This window comes from Macaca fascicularis, chromosome 8 (assembly GCF_037993035.2).
Source record: "Macaca fascicularis isolate 582-1 chromosome 8, T2T-MFA8v1.1".
NCBI classification, from domain to species: Eukaryota; Metazoa; Chordata; class Mammalia; order Primates; family Cercopithecidae; genus Macaca; species Macaca fascicularis.
Window position 1 is genome coordinate 17,541,678 of NC_088382.1, and position 19,251 is coordinate 17,560,928.

Below are 19,251 nucleotides of genomic sequence, written 5' to 3' on the forward strand. Positions count from 1 at the left end.
TTTAACACCCTTCAAGTATATACAACATAATATCCAGTATTCAGGATTACTAAAGTCTGTAACTACATAAGGATTTCTGAATTATTTCTGAACAACTACGAATGACTACATTGAGCTAGAAAGTGTGTTATCTTACAAAGAGTGTGTTACCTTACAGTGTGATACATTTCTGGAAACTTTATCTGTGCATTTTACTTCAGCTACATGCAAATAGTTTTTGTGGCTGAAGGAAGGACAGTTTTCCTTCTGATTATAAAAAGGTCAAAACATAATTTTTTAAAAGGCATGCCTCAAAGGAAAATGTAAAAATAAATAAATACCAACACTCCTATGGAAACAACCCCTTTTAATTATCTCCAGGACCATGTTGCATTATATTTTACATTCTGGCCAGCTGAGGTTCAAATTAAATAGCTCCATGGGTGACAGGAACCCTGGGGCCCTTGAGGATCCTGAGGACACAGGCGACTGTGTCAATGATTTCCCAGGGATGGCTTATCCAGCCTTGGTGTCAGCATGGGGCAAAGTATTGGGAGTCTGATGCATATAGCCATGTAATTACACATTTAAGTATATTTTTCTAATTAATTTAAATATGCCTGAAAAGTTTACAAGGTTTGAACCTGAAAATTCCTGGGGTTGAGTCATTGGATAGAATCAATGCTCCCTGAAGTGAGAGACCTGGTCCCATCATTCATGAGCTTTTGAAAGATGCCTTTTGATAGAGAAAATCATATTACTGAAATTTCAAAATTTGAAGAACATGCTTTACCTCTTTTATAATTAATTTTTAGTTAAAAAATGAGGCTGAAAATGTTTTCAGCAACTGATAGTCTGGTTACTATTTAAAGTAGCACAAAAGAAGGTGCAGGAGCATAAACATTGCTCCTACCATATGATCAATGACCCCTGAAGGACACCCAGACAGTAGTCAGAGAAGGTAGGAGCAGAGCTGAGAACATAAACATGATAGCTAGAGTTGTTGATATTTGTGTCAAAATATTCCCAAATGAGAGGGCAAAGTGAGCCAACTTTTAGACAAATAAGTGATTCAGATGCATTCCCAGAGAATCTCATAAGTGAGAATGTACCTACTAGCCTTCAATTCAACCTCTAGCCACCCACAAGTGGCCTCATGCCTTGATTCCTGGCCTGGGACACATATCCATGTCTAGGCAACAGTTACTATTTTCTGACTCTGCAAAAACATTGACTCCTGCCCAACTTGTCTTTGCCTTTAGTTTCTTATTTGATGAATACTCTTCAAAATTATAATTTATTGGCAAAAAAATGGAACCATGGCTCATTTCCCTCCACGAGCACATGCTGGTTTATCTTGATGTGCACAGTGACAGTATTTCTTCTCCGGAAGGTTAGGCCACCTGCCCACCCAGGCTCCTTACACACATAATTGTGACGCCTTACAACACGGACTGAAGCTAGCATCATTTTCTCTTTGGAGATTCTGTTTTCGAATTAGAATTAGGTGTCAGTGAAGTCAGAAAGAGACGATTCTTGCTAAATTAATACCGAGTGGGGTTTAAAAAGCAAACAAACAAACCATAAACAGCCAAGTGTAGGAATATAAGTGAAGTTAAACAGCCAGCTTTAGACTCACTCCTGAGGATGCAGAGTTCTAAAGAATAATAGCAATCTGGTCAGCAAGTGAAAGATAGTTGCTTATATGTGAAGATATCTGAGGTCTCCAAGCAAAGGCAGAATGGTCTAAAAGCAGAATAGAAAAACTGAAGATATCAGTCAAAAAATATACAATGAGCCAAACTGGACTTTGCTGAAGCCACTGAATTTTCCCAGATAACTCATGCTCATAAATTTATTATAAACATTCAGTAAACTGCAGCAAACTTCATTAATACATTATACAATCATTTTGTAATTAGTTATTTTTATAAAAGAGTGATTTAATTTCTGGTTGGTCTTCCATTTATGAGGGATGTGCTATGAAAGAATAGGGTCACCATCTGATGGCAATTATAGGCATTAGTCAATGTAGTTCAGGAGAAATTCCAGGCTTTTAGATTCAGTCATGCAGTATGTTACATAGAAAGCAGATATACAGAGATATAGAGGTATATATGTTAAATGAAGTAATTCAAAGGCACATGATTTATAATATTAATATTAATTTTAATGTGAAATATCACTTCTAAAAACAGATTCATTTCTTAAATTTTAAGGCACAGTAAGTAATATTCATACTTACTGATTAAGTGTTCTTCAAACATTCTAATGAATCAATGTGCTATGCTGTCTTGTGATCTAAATTTCCCATACTTAAATGGCAGGTAGTAATAGCATATGTGTGTCAAGACTAAACCTACTGAATGTAGTCTTAAAATAAAATATTATTGTCTTTGGGATTTAAAAACACACACTTGTAAATATTGATATGAATAACCTTTGATTAAAAAATTAAAGTAACAGAGCTAGATTGTCTTTGAACCAAGAGCAATAAGATGTAAAATCATAGTGGTACTTACCACAGTGAAATTCATAACTTTCAATATCCATATTGTCATGGCTAAGTTAACTATCATGGTAACCAACAGCAGAAGGACAAAGAAGTATAAGCACCTCTTTCGCCATCCATAAATTCCCACTGGATAAAGTTGTGCATTCTCAGTCCTTGGCAGGTTATTCTGTTGGGTTGCTAGTATGTATTGTTCTCGTGTCATCTGAAAAAGAAAAAAGAAAGTAAGAGAAAGAAGGAAAGAAAAGAAGCATTAAAAAAAATAAACACATGATTTTTTCAAAACAAAAGATACAATGTACCTTAAAATAATTGGCAGTGAGCATTCAAATAACTATTGTTGTGTAATTAAAATGTTATAGAAATCTTCGAATCATTTTCTTCAATATAGTTTTTTAGGGATGTTTAATTCATTGTTATATCCACAAGATATATATTATTTCCAGTCAGATTTGTCCCATTTCAACAGTCAGCTTTTCTCTTGGGATGCTCAGGTCTACCTCCAGTTACCAGTAACCAAAGAACTCTACTCATATCCAAGTGATATAGTTTGGATCTGTGTCCCCACCCAAATCTCATGTTGAATTGTAATCACCAATGTTGGAAGTGGTACCTGGTGAAAGGTGATGAGATCATGGCAGTGAATTTTCCCCTTTGGTGCTGTTCTGGGACTTGGTTGCTTACGTGGGTGGCACCTCCCCGCTCTCTCTTGGACCTGCTCCTGCCACATAAGATGTGTCTTTTTCCCCTTTGCCTTCCGCCATGATTGTAAGTTTCCTGAGGCCTCCCTAGAAGCAAAAGCCGCTGTGCTTCCTGTACAGCTTGACGAACTAGGAGCCAATTAAACCTCTTTTCTTTATAAATTACACAGTCTCAGGTATTTTTTTTATACCAGAGCGAGAATAGATGGATACACCAAGCTACTCTTAGACTATGCTTTGCCTGTTCTTTGCAGTAGAGATTGACTGTATCACTGGGATTTTCTGTACCTTTCTCTAAAAATGCAGGATACAAATGGTTCAGTATATATGCTTCAGTAAAAATATTAGTATATTTGCAAAAACCTATGGAAAGAAAATTCACATTTGTGTGGGTTCATGTAGACAATAGCTATCAAATTAAAAGTTTTATTTAGAATTATGTTGGTTATTTTAGTTGTATTTCAATGAGTTATCAGAAAAAAAATTAACCCTAAGAACACTATATATTGTACCATACTATTTCATAATGTAATGAAATTAGAAATCAGTTCTAAAAAAGTGAAGATGATATTCTTTAATAATGCATAAATTCAGGTTCTAGAATTAATTCTTTCAAAAAGCAAATAGGTTTTTTACTGTCTTATACAACTTAGAAATAACGATAAGAAGACTAAAACAATTTGAATAAGCATTGATTATGTCTTAAGTGTACAATTTTCAGAATAACTAATTTATTATCAGAGGGATGGAAACTGATTTTTATAAAATAAGATTTTCTATAGGACAATAATCATTCATTATTATTTCTTTAGGTTTTTCTCAGATTGCTTTTATACTTTTTAAATGACTAACCTAACAGAAATACTTCTGAATAAATTATATGCAAATAAAAATAATATTAATAATTAAATTATGTTACATAATATAAAATATATGTACTGTAAAATTATCATTATAATGTTCATTGACTCAATCCTACTGTAGATAAAATGTTGAGATTTTTTTTTCCATATGTTTTTGGGAAACAGGTGATATTTGGTTACATGAGTAAGTTCTTTAGTGGTGATGTGTGAGATTTTTTATGCATCCATCACCTTAGCAGTATATACTGAACCCAATTTGTAGCCTTTTCTTTTTCACCCACTTCTCACATTTCCCCCTGAGTGCCCAAAGCCCAATGTATCATTCTTATTCTTTTGCATCCTCACAGCTTGCTCCCACTTATGAGTGAGAACATGCAGTGTTTGGTTTTCCATTCCTAAGTTTCTTTTACTTCTTAGAATAATAGTCTCTAATCCTATCCAGGTTGCTGTGAATGCCATTCATTCATTCCTCTTTATGGCTGAGTAGTAGTCCCCTGTACATATATATACCACAGCTTATTGACTGATGGGCATTTGGGCTGGTTCTATATTTTTGTAATTGTACATTGTGCTGCTATAAACATGAAAGTGAAGTGTCTTTTGTGTATAATGACTTCTTTTCCTCTGGGTAGGTACCCAGTAGTGGGATTGCTAGGTCAAATAGTAGTTCTACTTTTAATTATTTAAGGAATCTCCCTGCTGTTTTCCATAATGGTTGTACTAGTTTACATTCCTACCAGTGGTGTAGAAGTGTTCCCTTTTCATTGCATCTACTCTGATGCCTACTGCTTTTTGATTTTTTTATTATGACCATTTTTGAGGTAGTAAGGTGGTATTGCATTGTGGTTTTTATTTGCATTTCCATGATCATGAGTGATGTTGAGTATTTTTTCGTATGTTTGTTGGTCATTTGTATATCTTTTTTTTTTTTGAGAATTGTCAACTTATGTCCTTAGCCCACTTTTTGATAGGATTTTATTTTTTTTTCTTGCTACTTTGTTTGAGTTCCTTGTAGATTCTAGATAATAGTCTTTTGTTGGATGTATAGATTGTGAAGATTTTCTCCCACTCTGTGGGTTGTCTGTTTACCTTCCAGAGTGCTTTTTTGTCATGCAAAAGCTCTTCAGTTTAAGTCCTAGCTGTTTATCTTTGTTTTTATTGCATTTACTTTTGGGCTCTTAGTCATGAAATCCTTGCTTAAGTCAATATCTGGAAGGGTTTTTCCGATATTATCTTCTAGAATTTTCATAATTTTGGGTCTTAGATTTAAATCCTTGATACATCTTGAGTTGATTTTTGTATAAGGTAGGAGATGAGGATCTAGTTTCATTATCCTACACATGGCTTCCCAATTATCCCCACACCATTTGTTGAATAGGGTGTCCTTTCCCTACTTCGTGTTTTCGTATGCTTTGTTGAACACAAATAGACAATCTAAGGTTACACCTCAAGGAACTAGAGAAACAAGAAAAACCAAACCCAAACCCAGCAGAAGAAAGAAAATAACAAAGATCAGAGCAGAAGTAAATGAAATTGAAACAAAGAAACAAAAATACAAAAGATAAATGAAACACAAAGTTGGTTCTTTGAAAAGATAAATTAAATTAAAAGACCATTAGCAAGATTAACCAAGAAAAGAATAGCGAAGCTCCAAATAAGCACAATTAGAAATGAAATGGGAGATAATACACTCGACACCACAAAAATACAAAAGATCATTTAAGGCTTTTATGAACACTTTATGTGCATAGACTATAAAACCTAGAGGACATAGATCAATTCCCAAAAAGGTACAACCCTCCTATTTTAATTCAGGAAGAATTAGAAACCCTGAACAGACCAATAACAAGCACTGAGATTGAAACTGTAATAAAAAGTTACCAACAAAAAGAGTCCAGGATCAGTGGGATTCACAGCTGAATTCTAACAGATATTAAAGAAGAATTGGTATCAATCCTGTTGACACTATTCCAAAAGACAGAGAAAGAGGGAGCGGGTCACAGTGGCTCACACCTGTAATCCTAGTACTTTTGGAAGCCAAAGCAGGTGGATCACTTGAGGTCAGGAGTTCAAGACCAACCTGGTCGAAATGGTAAAATCCCATCTCTACCAAAAATACAAAAACTAGTTTGGTGTGGTGGTGGGCACCTAAATTCCTAGCTAATTGGGAGGCTAAGGCAGGAGAATTGCTTGAACCTGGAAGGCGGAGTTTGCAGTGAGCGGAGATCGTGCCACTGAACTCCAGCCTGGCTGACAGAATGAGACTCACACTGAAAGAGAGAGAGAGAGAGAAAGAGAGAATCTTCCATAAATAATTATATGAAGCCAGTAGCACGCTAATACCAAAACCATGAAAGGACATAACGACGACAACAAAAAACTAGAGACCAATATCCTTGATAAACATAGATGCTAAAATCCTTAACAAAATACTACCTAACCAAATCCAATAGTATATCAGAAAGAAAATTCACCACGATCAAGTGGGTTTCATACCAGGAATGCAGTGATACACAAGTCAATAAAAAATGTGATACACCACATAAACAGAATCAAAACCAAAAATCACATAATCATCCTAATAGAGGCAGAAAACACATTGGACAAAATTTGCATCCATTTATGATTAAAACCCTCAACAAAATTGACATAGAAGGGACATACCTCAATGTAATAAAAGCCATCTATGACAAACCCTCAGTCAACATAACAGTGAATGGGGAAACGTTGAAAGCATTCCCTCTGAGAACTGGAACAAGACAAGGATGCCCACTCTCACCACTCCTCTTCAACATAGTACTGGAAGTCCTAGCCAGAGCAATCAGACAAGAGAAAGAAATAAAGGGCATCCAAATTGGTAAAGAGAAAGTCAAATTGTCACTGTTTACCGATATGATTGTACACCTAGCAAACCCTAAGGACTCCTCCAAAAAGCTCCTAGAACTGATTAATGAATTCAGCAAAGTTTCAGTATACGAAATTAATGTACACACATCAGTAGTTCTGCTATACACCAATAGTGACCAAGCTGAGAATCAAATCAAGAACTCGACCCCTTTTACCATAGCTGCAAAAAATAAAATAAAATACTAAGAAATATACCTAACCAAAGAGGTGAAAGACCTTTACAAGAAAAACTACAAAACACTACTGATAGAAATTACAGATGACTCAAACAAATGGAAACACATCCCATGCTCACGGATGGGTAGAATCAATATTGTGAAAATGACCATACTTACCAAAGCAATCTACAAATTCAATGTTGAGAAATTTTTATAAAAATTATTTGGTTTTTCCTCTTTGTGTTTTAATTTCAAAATTACTATAACCTCAAATTGCATTAATATACGTTAAATCTTATGTCTCCATTTTTTTTACCATTGAGGCATGTTATGCTTCATACAATAAAAATAGTTGGATAAGCTATTAAAACATCATAATTTTAAATGAACTGGAAATGCTGATAACAGTAGATGATTCACAGCAAGTTCTCTCATAATGTAAGTGATGTTATTTATTATTAAGTTAACATTTACAATTTCCTTAAAACTGACCATAAAGCTTTATTCCTTAATTAAACTCTGACTTGGTGTAGATGTGAAACCCATTATGTTATGTAACGTAAGTGTTATAACAGATGATAAGTTGCCAAGGAATTGACTTTGCCTGAGGAATTTGGTAGAAATTTCATGGTTCTGACAGTGGTTTTGATAATATAGTAGAGAAAACATAACAAAAGAATAGGATGAAGAGAATTTGGTTAAGGTACAAAATATAGTCTGATAGAAGGAATCAGTTCTAGTATTTCAGCAGAACAGCAGGGAAATCATAGTTAACAATAATTTATTGTATATTTCAAAAGAGCTAGGAGGGAAGACTTGTAATGTTCCCAACACACATAAAAAATAAATGTTTTAGGCTATGAATATCCTAATTGCTCTGACTTGATTATCCCACATTGTATACAGATACCAAAATACTACATCTACCACAAAATATATACTATATATATATAAATTTTTAAAAAGCAGAATTTAAAAAATGAAGAGGATAAAGGGGGCTGGGGATTAATGGGAAGAACAAGGAGGAGCGGAGAAGGGGAAGAATGCGGATGTAGGAGGAGCATAGAAGAAAGCAGGAGATTGAATGTTCCTCACTGGCGAGTAGGAGACCTTCCGCTTGTAGAGCTGGTCTCTGAAAATTCCAAGTTAAGTGCTATGACTCTTCAGATGATCGAATCCCCTTTATCTCATGTTAAAGAAAACTTATTTTCTAGAATGTTCTATTTCTACAAATTATATTTCAATATGAAGGTGAAATTAATGTGCGTTAGAAATGAAAACATACTAAATCTTTTAAATAAAAGACACACAACTACAAAGAAAATTGTCTTTCAGCAATAAGATTGAAATTTTGTTTTGGTGAAGAAATAGTGAATCGGTAACTATATTAAACACCTCTAACAATTTTGAAAAGCAAATGAGATAACAACATGCTAGAAAAAAGTTGTGAAAGAAAATAAAAAAGTTATGGAATTAAAGCTATGTTTATCTCCTCAAGAAATTCAACATTATTTTCTTTAATAAAGCTTAGTTTAACACTATTATTTTATATACTGTCTTCATCACAAAATGCTTTAGAGCATCCATGCTGCAATAAGACGAGGTTAGACTTTTCTTTTAAAAGTTCCTTTTTATTTCTTATTTTTTTTTGTTAAATCTGAGTATTTTTCAAGATCACAAAAGCTTTCAATGGCTGTTTTAGTGCAACAGTAGTACTAGCAGAAGAATAAAAACATATAATTCTAAGTGATTATGCAAACTATCCTACATCTGAAACTTTACAACTTTAGCCTTAAATGTTTAATGTTGCCATTTTTATGCATTAACTATATTCTGAAATATCTTGCTTTCTTTGGCATTATGAAACTTCTATAAATAAAAGAGTTTTTTACTAAGTGCCTACTGTCATTCTAATGGAAGCTACCAAACCATGCTCCAATTGCAGAGGTGCTTACTTTCTCGTAACAGTTAAGTGGATTTCAGAGAGTTAATCACAATTTCCTGAAAGACAATATCATAGTATCAAGATGTTCCTTTGGTTTCATAATATTTCTCTACCTCCCTTGTGATATTAATTCAATGTCCTCAAAATCCATTCGTTACAATTATCTTGGTTTTCTTAGCTACTTACAGTAACTAAGACCCTTTTTATCTTAGTTTTGCCATTCTGTTTCATTATCACATTTTATGTTTAAAAAGCATTCATTAGAATCAAATGACTTTTGAAATCTAATGTTTCTCAGCTAATACTAAGGAAGTTTTCAGCATTTTTGGGTCAAAATGAGTATCCGCATTGCTTATATTACTTTAAATGCATTTAGTTGGATCCTCCTGCAATTCAGGGAAGAACTGGTTTAAATTTGCACTTTGAAATTTCTCTACAAAGGAATACACTTTCCAATGCAGTATTTTATCTAATAATGTAAATAACATTTCTGGCAAGATGTTATAAGGTTCAATGAAAGATGCCTGATCAAATAGAATTACATGTCAATTTTCGGACATTTTTCTCCAAAGGTGTGGAAAATCTGGTTTTCAGACAGGGTTAGTTTTCTGGTAAATTTAAAAACACAGCATGTAGACACCAGAAGAGAATGAATTAATTTGGAATCACCTAAACATAGTTCATCACTAATAATCTAGCCCTAGAGAATTCTGGTGACTTCTACGGATCTGGATGGAATGGGAGAAAAAATAACTAGGGTAGCAGAGACCATTTGGTACCTTAGTCCCTTGCCTCACGTAAGGGGGCATAGTTCAAACTACCAAGGCCCAGGAAATATGCTAATAATTCCAAACTAACTGGAATCATTAATTCAGTATTTTTATATAAGTATTCAGGGTTGGGAATAGTAGTTGAGATTCCGGGCAGAAGATGGTTTTCATTTAATAAAATATTTATGAGTAAAAACTATCGGAACATAGAGGACAAGACTGATGCATTATGAATCTCATATGTTAGGGAAAACACCATGTGCACATAGAAAAATTAAAACATCATATCAAATAGTGGCATGCTCTGAAGATGATAAACACAATAATATAATAAATATATAAGCAATAAAATGTTAATCAGTGAGAGATACCACAAATACAATGGGCATGGTAATATAATCAGGGACTACTTTTAAAATGGTAGAAAGAGAATGTCTTTCAGAGCAAGTGACACCTGAGATGAGACTAAAATGAAGACGAGACATAAAAGAGGTCTGTATTTAAAGGCCTAATTGGAGTGTGATAAATAGAAAATTGAAAAAATTAAAAAGTGGAGACAGCAAATTAGACAATTTTTGAGAGATAAAGAAAGTCGAATAAATGGAATTATAGATGAGTGCCTGGGGGTCTTGTATTGCAGTATTAAAGCAAGAACCAATACCAATGCACACAAAAGATAATAGAAAATTGAAAAGAAATGAGGAAAATGAATGTGAGATCAATAATTGAAGTGATGAAGCTGGGATCAAGAGAGGTCATGTGTTCTTAGTGGTGTGGTAGCAGGGGAACTAGAGACAATGTCAGCAAACCACCCAGTCAGCTGGGCTACCCAAAGAAGGAGCAATATAGACAGGTAATAATTATAATAGTCCAAAGAGAATATTCCTTGATCATATTCACTAGTATGCTTACATGGAGGACTCACATTAGCTTATGAAAAACTGAAGATAGCCGTGCTGTGGCTAAAGTTTGCAGGAGCCTGGCTCCGGGACAAGTGGTACTGAGTGTCACCTCCTCCACAGTGTGCTTCCTCAGAGGCTCATTACCCAAGCTTGCTCTGTGTGGATTTCAGTGTCTGAAATCTAGGATACCTGCAAGTAAAAGTACCGTCTTCACCTTTTCTAGCCCAAGAGTCTTTCCATTCCTTCAGTGAGGTTTCATTTTTATTTTCTAATATGGCAGTGGAAGAAGGAGGGCATAAGAGAATATTATGAGATATGGCTTCTTTCTGGATAGACAGCAAAGACTAAAATAAATGACTCCTGTTAATAGGTGTGAGTGGACAGAAAGAAAAAGACATTAAGGAAATGTACAATGCCTAAGACAATTCCTTTAAGTTATTGTTGACTATATTAAGGGTCTAAATAAAAAGTATCAATGGAATGCCTTGTTTTATTTTCTGCAAGGGAGAAATATTGTCTGAAAGGATGAACAAATGATCCCACCTAAGTCTGTGCCACAGTTTTGCTTCTTTATAACTCTGCAAGTGTAGGGACTTGAACAACTTAAAACAGGCAGTAAGAACTAAGTTTGGAGGTGAGATCTGGTACACAGCTTTTAAAAATCCAAGTTTCATCAAGAAGACAAAAAGAACTCTCAAGCTTTGTGCAAAAGGAAATAATAAAGTTAATTTGAGTCCAGCTATTGAGAACCTATTATCTCCAGTCCAAGTTTCATCACTAAATAGTCAATCAAAAGATAAAGTCAAAAACAGAATGCAATTGTATACTGAAAAATATAGTTGACTCAATTTTTTAAAAATACTACATTTAACGATTGTATAATATTACTCACATAAACCCTGAATATAATGCGGAGAGACATGCACAAATGCAGGAGGTAAATAGTAAATTGTTTGCTCTTCTCACTCACTAATTTGATTCCTTAAAATTAAAATATAAATTGAGCCTCTAATTTCTGCTTAGATCTGTGTTCCCTGTTGTGGGAAATACGAATACGAAAGAGAAGCATGTGAGTCCTGGACAGCAAGCAAGATAATTTGGGAAATTGCTTTTAATTTCTGATGATGAAGCTAGCATTTGGCATGCTGAAATAGCAACATGCAACATCCCTGTGACCATACAAATTTAATCTGGATTCCAAAACCTCTTCAATTCCTCAATGGGAGTGTTGATATTCTAGGAGAAATGGTAAATCATGTTGGTGTCACCGTTCATTAGCTGTTGATCATGTTAGATTGAACACTACAGTATCGGTCATCTGTTATTTATTCAGGCAAGGAAAGGAGCACAATAGTTGAAAATGCAGTCCTAGACATATTGAGTTCAGATCCCAGCTTGGCCATTGCATTCCGTGTGTCCTAGGGAAAGTCACTTAGCCTCTCTCTGTCCCAGTTTCCTCAAAGCTCAAATGCATATTACATTGACATATATAAAGACAACCTGGCAGTAGAAAAGGAGGATGTTAAAATGCCCTTTTCATTTTAACTAGTAAAAGTACTCATTTTTAAAATGTATCATCTACCCCTTAGCTAGTGATCCCTTACTTAAGTGACGTGTAAGTATTTTTATTGGAACTAACTTTTAAAGACACGGTTGAAATAGAATTTTTAAAACATAATGCTTGAAGGGTCCAAATTATATGGTGTGAACTTTCCATACCAGAAAGGCATTTTGTTTTCTGCTCCAACAAAATGAGTCTCTAAACAGCTACTAATGTTGAGAGAGATTGAAACAATACAGTAAAGCCTACTTACCACAGCAATTTAAACTTCTCCCTATCTATGATCCTTAATTCTCAAAGGCACATTTCAACATAATGATAGTCAAAATTTGCTATTTAAGAGAAACAGCCATTTGGAGTGGATTTTTTTTTTTTCTACTTGGTTTAGGGAAAATGCTGTAGTCAGGTTTTGCAGCATGGAAAAGAAGCAATCTAGCAACTGAATTTCAAGAATGATGAAAGATATGTGAGTCAAATGTGCTGCCTCTTGAGATAGGAAATAGATGATTCTAGCCAAGTCTGACAGAAAAGGGAAACCTGAATAGGCACTAAAAGGGAAACATTCCCAGACGAAAACAACTTTTATTTAAAACGTGGACATTTAAAAAAGAATTTTTTTCAGTCATTCTTAGTTTTCTTTACATACCTCATACATCCTAAAATTAGGCAGTTTTATGTGGGAAATAGTTATCCAGTAATTTCACTGGATGAAAATTCAATCACTTAAAAAAAAAAAATTTATTTAGGCATACATTTAATTTTGGGCTTTTAACTTTGAAGTCATTGCATTCTCAGATCTTCTCTGCTGATAAGAATGAAATACTTAGCCATTAATGAAATTTTAAAGGAGCCCAAGAAGTCTTTTGCCTCTTCAGAGGTTGTCAACACAGAGAGATAAAACAACAAAGACAGTCCAAGGGCACCATTTACACTAAGATGGCAAGCATAGGACACCCGTCGGTGAACCCTGCTGCATGTTCACAGCAGGGGAAGAAGGACAAATCTTTAAGGAAAAACAAATTTGCCAGAAACACAGCAGGAGAGCTTAACTGGGCAAGCAGAAAGCCCATACTACTTAAAACAGTAAGGATTAACAAGAAAACATATTTGAAAAACAATGGTAAGAAAACATATCCAGAAAGAGGAAGGGGTATTGTCTTGTATTCTAACACCAAGCAGAACAAGGTAATGAGAAAAAAGATAATAGAGGATGACTTCCATAGCCCTGATAATAAAGTGAAAGATGCCACTGGTTATGTAAAAATCTTACAAACAAATTTCAAAATACTTTATTGAAAGTCATTTTTTTTCCACTCTGACAAACTTCTTTACATTTTACCAGATTAATGTAAATTATTTATAGTGTAGTCAAATTTGTTTTGATGTAAAATTTTCAAATGGGTAATAAATTTATGGGAAATTTGTTCTGCTTTGGGTTATCTCACTTGTGGAGATGATGAAAGGGCAGATTCACAATGAATAGGTTTTAATTTTAAATGGACTGCTTTAAACAAATAAAACAAAGAAGATCTTGCAGAGACCAACAAAGTCTCACCAAAATAAGTTTTTAATACTAGTATTATTATATGCTGACTATCTAGATAAAGAGAAAGCAGTTGTACTAGTAATTTGATTTTAATTCTCTTGAGTTATTTAGATTTTAAAAGGGAAAAAAAATAAGCCTGAATATTGATATAACAAGGTAGAGGCAGAGAGGAAATGAGAAGAAGTACAGCATTCAATGGCACAAAAGAGGAAGTAAAAAGTGGTCAAATGGCCATCATAAGATGGGGCTAGTGTGGGTAGATCTCTCCATCCCTGCTGGGTTGATTCCCTTCTGAGGCCAGGTGCTAATTCTCTGCTTTACTGGTGGATATCAGTAGAGATCATACAAGAGACCATGAACCCAACAAAGGTGAAAGCTTTACCCATCATTATTTATACCAGCCTTGGTGAGATACACCTTTATTATGAGTATATCCCGCCTTTCCACCAACGGTGAAAAAGGAAAAGAGAAAACAACCAATGCCACCTTCTTTTATTTTACATGCTATGATCAACCTGCTTTCAGTGTTGGTATTAAGAAACTAAAGAACTTTGCAGGCACATGAATGAAACTGGAAACCATCATCCTCGGCAAACTAACACAGGAACAGGAAATCAAACACCACAAGTTCTCACTCATAAGTGGGAGTTCAACAATGAGAGCATATGGACCCAGGGAGGGGAATATCACACACTGAGGCCTGTTGTGGGGTGGGGTACAAGGGGAGGGAGAACATTAGGACAAAACCTAAGGCATGTAGGGCTTGAAACCTAGATGACGGGTTGATACATGCAGCAAACCACCACGGCACATGTATACTTATGTAACAAACCTGCATGTTCAGCATGTGTATCCCAGAACTTAAATTTAAAAAATAAAAAAGAAGAACTGATCATTTTGAAAAAATAAATAAATAAATACAGTATCAGGAAAAAAAAAAAAGAAAGAAAGAAACTAAAGAAGATGCTTAGTTGTTCTTGACTGAGACTTTGGAGGATTTATATGTTATACTGTTTTCTGGTGCTTTATGATTTTTTTTTTGTTTTAGCTCACAATAGGATTATAAATTCCTTTGCTTGCAATTATTTCATAGTCTTTCTACCAGCAAACACAGAGCTAGGCACTCTATAAATGATGAAAGTGATGAAAACTCACTTTTGTTGATTGCCTGCTTCCTGTCAGGCATTTTCCTAAAGGTTTTATTGTTGAATTCAGCTACAGTTAAACTGATTTTCATCATAACTCAGAAAAGGGAGCACTTTGGGAATCACTATAGTGCCATTTACTCCATCATTACACCCATGGGCTTCATTAAATAATTCAATATATGTTTGTTGACTGTATGGATGGGTGAACATGTACAGAAAGACTATAATTCAAGCAATTGGAAACATATTCAAGGGCATGGTGGGAGGAACTGAAATTGTATTTGAGTCAAAATATTCCACAATTATAGACTTTTTTTCATTTGGAAATTGGAAAAGCTGTACCTGTTTCTTATCATGTATTGGGCCAGGTGATGTAAAATTCAAAACACAAATATTATCATGTTTATTTATATATTAAACAAAAATTAGCTTAGCATTTTCACTCAGGAAGTATTTTTCTAGAAGCTGTGGACAGAATAGTGACATCAGCAAACAAAAATTCCTGCCATCATGGGGTTTACACTCTCTTGATGGACACAGACAGTGAACAAAACACAAATGTAACATATGGTAAGTGAGACGGTAAGAGGAGCTAAAGAATGCCAAGGAAGGAGGAAAATAAAAATGCCGCATTGCAATTTAGATAGGGTAGCCTGTCCAGGCCTCTTTGAAAACTGGTTTTGACTAAAGTCCAGCAGGACATGAAGGAGGGAGCTTTGCAGCCATTGGGGGTAAGAACATTTCAGGTGGGAGGCGTGAAATATTTGTTCAGGGTGGAGTAGGGAGGCAGGTGCAGCCGGAGCAGAGAGGTCAAATGCCAAAGTGAGGCCAAAGAAGTGAGGAGGACCAGAATCCCATGGGGCACTGGATTTTTTTTTTTTTAACAGCCAGCCCTACCATGACAACTTTATATAAAATAACATAGCAACCCTCCATTCCTCATTATCTTCGTCTCTCTGATTTGTTTCTTTTTGAAAGGACTTATATCTACCTAGCATCAAATGAAATATTCATCTGTTGATTTTCTGTCACGTCCATTAGAACATAAGCCATATGAAGATGGGGGCTTTGGGATTCTTTACACATGTAACTCCTTCAAGCAGAACATGTAGGTGCTCAATACTTATTGAATAAACAAATGATTTTGTAGCTACCTATTTGTCCCATGATGTGCTTATGCATTCAGCAGGTATTCAGTAAGGTCTGATTGAATAAAATTTGTCATTTCTCCTGAATTTTTGAGGTATGTCTTCTTCAACAAGAATATAAGGTGTAATGGTCAGAGGATGGAGTTAATGAAATCTTAAATTTCAATACTCTTCTTGCTATTTATGTCACACTAAATATATTTGTTCTTTCTGAGTTGTTTCTTTATGCAAGGGTAGATTCACCTACCTTAAAAACTTATGTAAACATTAAATGTGGAAATGTATAGCAGCTTATTTAAGATATAAATAAGTATTGGTTCATAGAGCTTTTCCTTCATCACTTCATCATGTCAGTGAATATATTTTTTAAGAAAAATTACATAATATTTAGAATTTCTGAAGGAAATTGATAGCTTTCTCATTACTGACTTTTAAGAATTTAAATCAGAGAATAAAGTGCTGAAAAATGCATGCCTCCAGATTTTGGAAATATAACAAAATATTCAATTCAATATTCAATGTGATTTTAATAACCTAAGAGACTATTTCATATAACTCACTTTCAACCTCTATCTGACTCTTATTTACATAAGCTTTGAAAGAGTTTTGTTTTAATTCAGTGTTGCGCAATTGAAAACAACTTTCAATCAGTTAATATATTTGAAATGACTAGAAGTGATAAGAAATAATTTAAAATGGTTACATATGTAAAATATGATAATTTTACAGATATTAAAGAAAGAAAATGACTTTAGTACTTTTCTCACTCATTGAGATTGGTCATTACCTTGACAGGTGTATTAGTCTGTTTTCACACGCTATAAAGAATACCTGAGACTGGGTTTATAAAAGAAAGAGGTTTGACTCCCAGTTCCACATGGCTGAGGAGGCCTCAGGAAACTTACAATTATGGTGGAAGGTGAAGGAGAAGCAAGTACCTTGTTCACAAGGTGGCAGGAAAGAGAGATAGCAGGCGAAATTGCCACTTACAAAAACAGCAGATCTTGTGAGTACAGCATGGGGTAAACAGCACCCACGATCCAATCACCTTCCACTGGGTCCCTCCCTCTGCACAAAGACATTACAGTTTGAGATGAGATTTGGGTGGGGACACAGAGCCAAACCCTATCAACAAGCGCAAAAGTATTTGCATTAATGTTGCTGTAATCAAACCAAGTCGTCACTGTTTGTAGCAACACCTGTCCACTGAGGCAGGCAATTAGCTGAGTACACAGATCTGGCTGTGGTATACCCAACCGTCTGATTATTCCTATTAATACTCTGTGTGGTGACCAAAGCACATGCTCCAAAACATTTTCCAAAGCTTGATTTTAGATATTCTCAATGTATAAGTTTTTTTTTTTCTGACTGCATTTTACAAAATTAATTATTTGTAAAAATACATTTTCTCCAGAGGCTTAGAGATCTATATTCCAAGCTATAATACTTAATTCTGTCTTCTACCTAATAGTCTGAAAAGGCCTTGACCATATTATAAATTAGTGACCTTTGTGTATTACATTTAACTGGTTTAAAATTACCTAACTTAAAATCAAGAAACAGCACAAATATTGAAGGAGTTTGACCACATGCATATAAAACAAGATAGTTTAAAATTATGCCAATTGTTGGTTCTGAGAATAACTAAAATAACAGCAGCCAATGCAGTCCTTGATACTTGCTTATTTATTCATTTATATTATTTGCTTAATGTACACATTACTTTAGAAAAGGTAGGTTGGAATGAATAGGAAAAGAAATAATAAAAATTATCATATTGTTTAAAATACTTAAACAATTTGGAAGAGTGAAAATCCACATAATAAAATTCATTTGAAACATTTCATGAATTTGAAGATGAATTTAATAGCACTTACTCATTAAATGGTTTTCATGATATAGCATTAAGATGAAATTGCATTAATACATGTTCTGCTAATATCTACAGCATTTTGCATTTTAACAGTATTTTACTGCTCTCTACCAGATAGTCAATGCCAAGCTTATCTTTTTTATATTTCTAAACTAAAAGGCTAACCATTCCTATATAATCTGAAAATAAAGCAAAATGAAGTAATTTATTCATACCCACCCCAATAATTTTCTGTAACAAAATGAAAAGGAATCCTTTTTAGTACTACACATCTTAACACTGACTAATCCTTCATTCAAGGGAAGAAAGAGAATTAACAACAATAATCATATTAGTAGCAAACAATCACGTGAGATTACCATGTACCAGGCACTAATGCCCACAGGTGTTAACTCATTTAATCCTCACGGAACCCAGAGATGGAGGTTTATTATTATTATTCCTTTTTATAAAGTAAGGAAAATAAGACCTTGAGAAGTTAAGGAATTTTTCCAAGAACTAGCAGGGGCAGGAGAGACAGGAGGAGCCTCTAGATTCCTGAACTCACTTTCAAAGCCGTACCCTACTCAGCCCATGAGCAAAGTACCATGCCTGCCCTTTATACGGATCATTTCCTTCACACATCTGTACCACTCAATAAAAGTGAATATTACCAACTCTATTTAGTAATGAACAAGCTCCAAAAATTTAACATACTCAAAGTCCCACAAATGAATAAAAACCAGAGTTTTGAATTCAGGTCTGTAGATTGATATGGGAGTTACTGTTGATGTTTCTGTTTTCTTAACCGTGTCAATCTGTTTCTGCAATGAATATTTACTAAATACCTATACATGCAAAGCATTTTAAGTATCACAACATATAATACACTGTCTCTAATGTTCATTTGTTACAGATTTAGTGTCCATAAAGAAATATGCAAATGAATGTAATTTGTGCTTCTTCATATGTGAGATTTGTACTACTGGTGGTAGGTAGTTATTATATGTGGCAAGTGTAATTATTTCAGATAGCAAATAAGCATAACATGAAACAATCTCGATTCCTTTTTAAATTTGCTTCCAAACTTTCTTAGCATTTCATGTAGCAAGTCTTTTTTATTCTAATAAACACATGACCCATTTCTCCTACCTTTCTCCTCAACAAAAGAGCTATTAGAGAATTTTTCATCCAAACAGTATCTTTATAGTTGGATTACAATACTTTGCCTTATTTTTATTGTATTTATCTTTTCTGTT

The 19,251-nt window shown here is 34.4% G+C and overlaps 1 protein-coding gene across 1 annotated transcript in view; it reads right to left on the bottom strand.

Moving 5' to 3' along the window:
* SGCZ (sarcoglycan zeta) overlaps positions 1-19,251 on the bottom strand; it is a 1,185,986-nt gene that overhangs the window by 469,107 nt on the left and 697,628 nt on the right. Inside the window, exon 2 of the mRNA XM_005562643.5 lies at positions 2,502-2,696. Within this exon, the coding sequence (XP_005562700.1) occupies positions 2,502-2,696 (195 nt within the window). The remainder of the gene's footprint in view (positions 1-2,501; positions 2,697-19,251) is intronic.